The 8,130-nt window shown below is 40.0% G+C and overlaps 1 protein-coding gene across 3 annotated transcripts in view; it reads left to right on the forward strand.

The window, feature by feature from the left end:
• tafa1b (TAFA chemokine like family member 1b) overlaps positions 1-7,230 on the forward strand; it is a 112,049-nt gene extending 104,819 nt beyond the window's left edge. Inside the window, exons 5-6 of one of the 3 annotated variants that reach the window (XR_013788103.1) lie at positions 1,656-1,738; positions 2,878-3,970. Coding sequence is in view for 1 of the 3 variants with exons in the window: in XM_079483652.1 (XP_079339778.1) it covers positions 5,709-5,726 (18 nt within the window). In the remaining 2 variants the exon portion in view is untranslated. Of the gene's footprint in view, positions 1-1,655; positions 1,739-2,877; positions 3,971-5,708 lie in introns of those variants that run through there. The other 2 variants (XR_013788104.1, XM_079483652.1) reach the window with 2 other exon arrangements.
• The last annotated feature ends 900 nt before the right edge of the window (positions 7,231-8,130 follow it).

An 8,130-nucleotide genomic window follows, 5' to 3' on the forward strand; every position in this document is an offset into this window, starting at 1 on the left:
GCCTGATTTTTTAGCGATGGCTTTTTGTGACAGTGAATACAAGTAGAGATGTGTAAGGGAGAGGAGACAGCACTGGAGGGGGGTAGGTCCCTTCTTGGCATCTTCACGCCTCCCTCCCGTGTTTAAACTATCTCAAGCCCTGCTTAAGGGAATCCGATGGTGCCTGGATGAATTTCGTGATTTCCAAGGTAAGACCATGCATACAAATCTACTGAAGCACAGAAAGCATCTCTGGAAAATGCAAACGCATAAATAGAGTTATTAAAACCCTATGGCGGCTAATGTCACGCTAAACTCTCAGTGAAAATAATCAAAAGAAACAATTGTTAAAAAATAACCTTATTTAAGGTGATGAAAGAAACATCAATTAGGCCCCTTCTCCACCAACAGAGTGCTGGTGCCCAGTTTAGAAGCACACCATGAATTTCTGCTGGCCTTAAAATAAAGAGATAATTCACCCAAAAATAAAACGTTTTTCAGCATTTATTCACCTTCATCTCATGCAAAATACGCCCAGGCCTATGACTTTCCTCTGCAGAACACATAAGAAGATATGTAAAAAAATATTTTGGTGGTTTTGTCTCCATAGCTTTGTCTCCATTTGGGGTCCATTGTTGTTTTTGTTACTGTCATGGATCTGATACTTCTTGTCAGGTCTTGGGGCAGGATCATGACATTACCACGTGTTTTGTGTGAAGAGAAACACATTATTGTCGGTCAAGACATAATGTGCGTTCTCTCCGGTCTCGTCTATGTCCCCGCCCTCTCGTTACCTCGTTCATTATCTTGTTATGGTTTCATGCCCCTCCTCTGTTCCCTGCTTGAATTAGTTCCTTATTTAATGCCCTTGTTTTTTCTGTCCTGTGCTTGTTTGTTTTGTATTACTCGCCTGTGTTTATGCCTTGCCAAACCATTGTAGAGTGTTCCTGGTCTGGTCTTCCTGTTAAGCCTGTAATTATTTCTGTTGTTGCTATTTTTCCCCCTCGTGAGTCTTGTTTTGTGTTTGCTTAATAAAGCCTTTGTTTTTCCATAACTGCTGCCTGCGTTTGTGTTCTCTTCTTCCCTGATCTTGACAGTTACCACCATTCTTCAAAATATCTTTTGTGTGCTGCAGAAGAAAGTCATACATATTTGGAACGACAAGAGGGTGAATAAATGATAACAGAATTTTCATTGTTGGGTGAGCTACCCTTTTAACGTCTTAAAGTCTGAAATGCCAGAAGTCAGGGGTCAAAACAATGTCTACACAACTTTTCAAAAACAACAGCAACTCAATATGACAAGAACAAATTGAATTTGCAACTGTCCGTTGCTGTAAAAGCAGGTTGTGACCTTATGAAGACACTGAATCCAATTACTTTGGATGTTAACATTAAAACCAAGATAAAATTAAAATCTAAAATAAAGACGGACGTTATTGCATTGGCAAGTTTGTGGACAGGTTATGTAGTAACGTATTCAGTTGTCATCATTCCGTTCTCAAATCTTCATAAACATGGGTCCGATTTGAAAGCAGATGGGACAACACCCATACAAACGCCAACTCAAAAATTCCCAGCATTATTTTGGTGGATAAGGAGTATTAAAACAAGTAAACACAAACGAAAAACTTCATTCTGATCACGCATTTCTTTTTCTCATATCTTCCTTCTCAGAACACGCAGCCATACTCAACATTTTAGCTCCGAGGGCCAAAGAGGCTCAACAGAAGCACAGCGGCGTCCGTCTACTCATCAAGGTTTGCCTTCCATTTTCTTTTAACATCTTGAGCCATATGATTAGGCTTGCACATTTTAATCACTGCTCATCAACATCATTACACTCCAAAACATAATTATTGCTGAGTCTGTGTTTGCGAGTGTGTTTGTACGCTGTGCGTGATTAAGAAGCCACAAATATATTCCTCCTACAGTGTCTATTCTCCTGTCAAAGTAATTTATAAACACACGCACACACAAACAAAATGAAAAATGTGAACTCGGCAGTCGGCGCGGTAATTACCGAATACAGACCGATGCAGTTATGAAGTAACAGATGCATGAGCGAACCGTCTTTGGCGTGTGCAGTCCTACACTCCAAAACATACTGTGCCATTGTACTAATGCAGCATAATTGCCGCCACGCAGATACACAGCCACACACACGAGGGACGAGCTCAAATTAATAACCATACACACACACATACACACACGGAGAAAGACTCATGACCATGTGGTCTGTAATACGTGCGTAACGCTGGAATGCATTTTTTTTTCTCCTTTTAGCCTTACATTGTTTTGTAAGCTCCTGGGTGTGGAAAGGATTTGATTACAGTGTTTGTGGGTTCCCCGACATTATCCTCTTTTATTTGAGTTGTGCAAGGCTTGTCTGTGCATGTGCGTGTGTGTGTGTGTGTGTGTGTGTGTGTGTGTGTGTGTGTGTGTGTGTGTGTGTGTGTGTGTGTGTGTGTGTGTGTGTGTGTGTGTGTTAGATCAGCATAGCTGTGTGTTTTGTGTGTTGTGTAACCCGCATATACAGTAGTCTGGGTTGATGTATGGCTGATCCGCCCCACTGGAGAGTAAGTAGATACACACACACTGGCTTTCTATTAAGACCTTTGACCATCTCACTGGTTTCTAATCTGTCACCCTCCATCGCCCAGCCCCACACCCCCTCCACGATGCTTTCCAAGCAGTCTGCCCCATTGAGGGACTATAAGCAAACAAAACAAAATGCTAACTCCTAGCAGTATTTTAAATTCTTAAAAATGCACTACACACAAACGCCGCTGCGGCATCCATTCTTTTTCTTTTTTTATTTCAAATTGGCATGTAAGAGAGAGCCAAAGCCTGTGCCTGACACCCTTGTTTCTTCTCTTTTTTCCTTTATGTTTTACAGAGAGGGACCCCTCCTTGCCTTTAGCTCCAGACAAGGCAGGCCTCTTTTGAGGAAGGCACACAATGCAAGAGGCTGAGAGAGACCCTCACACTCGCCCTGCATAGACCTTCTTTTACCGGTTCCTAATGGCTATAGCATTCGGTTCCTTTATATACAACTAAAATCAATGCTTTAAAAAGAAGACAAGGCATACAGCTTTCCCCAATTCATAAACCTCCATCCATGTGTCTCGGGTGAGAGGAGACATGGACTGCCGTGGCGATGGGTCTTATTTGCTCAACAGTGTGCACCTAAATAGGCAACATGCACTTATTTCATGCGATTATTTGTGAATAAAAGTCCTTAAAGTGAAATTTCTCCCAAAAAGGAAAAGTCAGCCGCTTGTCATTTCAAATCTGTATGAATTTATTTCTTCTGCAAAACAAAAAAATATATATTCAGAAGAATGTTGGTAACAAAACAAGGGCGGTACCCATTCACTTCTGTCGTCAAAGTCAATGGGTCCTTGTTGGCCTCATTGTTTAGTCAAAATCTATTTTATGTTTGGCTGAAGAAAAAAAGTCATAAAGGTTTGAAATGACAAGCCGCTGACTTTTCATTTTTGGGTGAACTGTTCCTTTAGGAGCATTTAAATAATATGGTCACATATATTGTAACTTAATGTTAGAAACCTGGGAATTTTAACCTAAAAATATTTGTTTTGTTTTTATTCAATGTCATAAATCATGCAATCATTAGTCTGCATGTTCCACACAGAAATAAACTCCAATGGGAAACATTGCGTTCAGATTTCAACATGTTCTGGTCATATTTTCCCATTTCCTTCCCGATTTAGTGGGCAGTTATGTCTTTGAAACACATGTTCCAAACAGAAGGTGTTTTACAAGATACCTGCGCTTTGTGAAAAACAAAACCCCATCTGGGTGGATTTTCAGAGCAGAAGTAATATGCCAAGTGTTGAAGCCGAAGATTATATGTGGTAAAATTGCATGATTATCAAGTCAGTTCCCAAGGGTCCTGTTGAACCCGGTGCCTTGCTGTATCTGTATCTCTTTGCCGCTGTCAATGTCACATTAAATTAATTCTAACACATTCATGCTGTCTGGAGTCTTGCTGTATGTAATCCTCACTTAAAAGTCTCATTCGACGACAGGGCAAATCTACACGAGATTACAGTTTTTAATGCATGGGGCAATTGTGATGCAAAACGGATTTAAATGTCATTTGTGAATTAGAATGCAAATAAGGCACGTGACAACAATATCTTATGTGATGTGGATCCGCACCGATCGCTGATGCGGTAGAGACAGCAGGGGTCACCTGAGCTGAGATGCAGAGAAATATGACAACATTTGCATATCGCCTCAATCCATTGCAACAAACCGCATAGGGAGAAACAGAGCCGTGCATGCTAGCAGACAGCTGAAGACAAATTGCATCAGGGTCACTATGGTACTTTTTTGTAAAATATGCGCATGCTGGGAAATGCGAAATCACATGCATGGCATGGAAGGCTTATGGAAAAATGAGGAATGTTCAGCATAGCTGTAGCAAAAAATGGTTTAGCACAAAATGGATTTCTGGGACAGAGCTGTCAGCCAAAGTTTACATGCTGTCAGTGGACGTAAGGATTTGAGTCCGGCAAAACGGATTATTTAAAACAAAGAGATTACTGCCTTCTTTGTCAAAGAAGCATCCGTCTTCCCTTGTCCCGTGTTAATTTAGCTGGAACGCCATGGAAGTTCAGTTCATTATTGAGGTTAGTCACGCAGCGTTCGCTAGGATTTCATTGGCTAGCTGAGTGATGCCCAATTTCTTCACGGAAGCCATCCGAGCTGCAATGACTGCTGTGAACTGGTTCCTCTCCAGGGAATCCGATATGATGGACAGCTCCTCTGCCTCTACCAGGCCGTGCCTATAATGATGAGAACACGTGGGGCGTAACATTGCCGCATGATAGCTGTCTGTCTGTTGGGTTACAAGGGGCCTCAAGGGGTGCTTCTAATTTTTGTCCCCAGTCTCTTTCTCTCTCTGTCTGTGCGTCTCTCTCTCAATCTGTATCTTACACCTGGAACACTTAGTTTGGGAAATGTCAGCGTATGCTTTATGTGCTGGGGGCGAAGCCACAGGCTTGAGCTTTTAATTAGCTTCAATGTACTGATGACATCACAACTTGTCGATACAGAACCCACAATAAGCGCTTGTGTTATGTGCATGAGAGAGAGACTCAGACTGAGAAGAACATTTTAAACATTCATTATATGAGGATTGGTGGATGTTTGCTTTCTGAGAAGCAGGTCTGCACTGACGAAAGTTGTTTAATTGTTAGTGACTGGGTTTGTAATGATGCATTTCCTCCAGTGTGAGCAAAGTCTGGGTAAAAATGCTGCATGGAGAGCGAGACGCACTCCTCAGACACACTAAATAGGGGTCTTGTGAACTCATCGAGAGAGAAAACGAGAGCAACAGAGGAAGAAACTTATTTCCCTCTTGGCATTGCTGCTGAGTTTTTTTCATTGCAAAGTAAACAGGGATGATGCTGAGATGTGATTGGCTGGCGCCATGATGTGCAAGAGGCCACAGTGATGGATACGCATTCAAACACTCAACTCATTTTACAGCACGGAGACAGTCAGATATCAATCTGGCATCTTACAGATGTGTATACAGTGTCATTCGTACACAAACAATGGCTTCACAATTCGAGTGTGTGCTCCTTGTGGTTTTGAAAATGTAAAATTCAGTCATCCCCATTGAGAATCGCCCAAGCATTTGACCTTTGTTCTAAGCATGCATTTGTGTGTTTTCCCCTCCCTTTTTCTCTGTTTTAGATTCATCCCCGGACCTAACAAAGAGCTCCTTCACAGGCAGTGAATGTGGATTTTCTGTCAGAACGGAAGAAACCATTACATTAAAGGGGTATTTGACTGGATTACCTGTGACTAAACAATAAAGGAGAACATTTCATGGAGAGAAAGATAGGATTTGCATATCCGGTGCCAAGGATTATTAATAAAAATCATATAAATAAAGCAGTGTTTTTCAATCTTCTTGGACACCGACAGCTTTGTCCTGTTGTCTCAGTCTTTTTCTTTTCTCTCGATCAACGTCCTCTGGTTCTGAAATCAAACGGCTTATTGGGGACGTTTACTGGATTTCTGGACAATCCCAATTTAAGCTGTGAATGACTATTTGGAGGATCACTGATGATAAGCGGCGGTCTGAGAAAATGAGGTGGAAATCAATAGGAGATGTCTTTATTCTTTCATTGTTTTGTCTTCACTGTCTCCGCTGGCTTTGGTAATAGACTGGAAGCTTGCGAAATCCCCGCTATTTCATTTCTGAGTTTACTGCTCACCACCGAGTCCACACACTGTTCAATTGGAATCCTCCCTCATCGCGGGTCAGAGGTCACCACACTGTCTACACCAACAAGATATCTCTTTATTTGTCGGCATGCTCTGTGTATTACGTTGGAGCTTTGTTTTGAAAGTACCTGTATATATTTCTGTATATATACATATAGATGCATATTTAAAGATGTCATACGAAGACCTAACATGACCTTAAGACCTGTTGAATAGGTTTGAGACAATGTAATTCCTGACTGTATTCATGGTTCTGGTCCTTAAACAAGAAGTACATTTAATCCACTGTCTGTGAAAAATACATATTCTTTTGTCATAATGGACATTCTGCATTTTTTCTTTCGAATGAGAGTTTAAGAATGATAGAGAAACAAATATTTGATGTACACTGGCTAAACAAAAAAAGCCCACAGATGCTTATTGGAACTCAGATTTCCATTCGTACATATCTACCTTAGTTCATGTTCCGATTTGTTCCATGCTGTTATGAGAATAGGCATCATCTTGCTTGTGTAGATGTCATGAATACAACACAATAAAAGACATTAGAGTTGTAAAAGATATACATGATAAAACATTGGATCTGTGTCAATGGACCGAGACGTGATTCAGTTCAGATAAAAGAAGCCCTTTCCCACATAGTTCTCGAGATTTTAGTTTGTCAAACCTTGGGGCAGCTGGGTTAAATTTTTGAGTAAAATACCATCTTGATAATGCTTGGCAACGTGTAAATTTCAATGATCTACCGTAACTCCACATTCATTCAGAGGGAAATGGCCGTTTGTTAAGCACTGCAATTCGCAATAAAAGTGTTTCTGCTTTGCTGTGTAATGTGTTTTTCAAGGTGAAAGAGACTATGGGGAAGTGATGGGCTTCATTTCTCTTTACTGGAATCAGTCTAGATTTGCAACTACAGTAGCCCTGGTCCCTGATAGAAAAACATGCAGCCTTATCAGAAGCAAATCAATATTAAAAGGTTTTCTATACACACTGTCTACCTTTGATTTATCTGCCAGCAATGCTGTCCCTTGTTGATTTGAATGTTTTGACATTTTTATCATCCATGCATTTGGGCAACAGTAAGGCTGTGTGTTTCATATTCTTTTTAAGTGGAGAAACAGAAAGGCAAGACTGATTCTCAGGTAAGTTTGGCCCACTCACTCTGAAAAAATTTGAAAATTTGAAAGAAAGCTGGAGAAACAGGTGCGCTGTATTTTTTCAGAACTCAAATACTGTTCATATTTTAAGCAACAAAATAGTCATAATTGTACATGTGTTTAGGAAAAGTTCTTTTTATATGTGATAATCTTGGTTTTTATCACAGTTTTCATGTGTCTTGTCTTTTGCTTAATCTCAGTCGTGAGGTTTAATTTTGTAGAAATTCTACAGAAACTGGTCTGGAATGGCCACAATACATCTTTATATGCTGATTACAATTTTGGAATGGGCTCTTAATTTTTCCCACAGCTATACAATAGTGTTACAATAACATAGTAGTTGGAAAGTTGCAAATAGCAACTGAGAAAAGCAAGACTACAAAAACTATACATTGTAAAGAATACACTTGTTTGACAATGTGGGAACAAAAAAGATACTCCGTTGCAAAATTTCTAAACAGTCATCAATTGTGCTTTAAAACTCAAAAAATATATTAGAGAGACAAAACTGTAAAATTACAAAGCCTGAAAAGTTTGTAATTGTGACTCTACCTCTGAAAATCCAGCGAAAACCATTTTTATGCATAATGTAAAGAACATTCTGACAAATATAACCATGATATCTTTAATACTGACTGAGGAAGACCATGTCAAAAATTGAAGTCATAGTGAATTTTTTTTTATCTCATAGATTTGGATTTCACAGACAGAGTCAACAATTTGTTACA

Source organism: Barbatula barbatula (genome assembly GCF_947034865.1).
Source record: "Barbatula barbatula genome assembly, chromosome: 20".
NCBI lineage: Eukaryota > Metazoa > Chordata > Actinopteri > Cypriniformes > Nemacheilidae > Barbatula > Barbatula barbatula.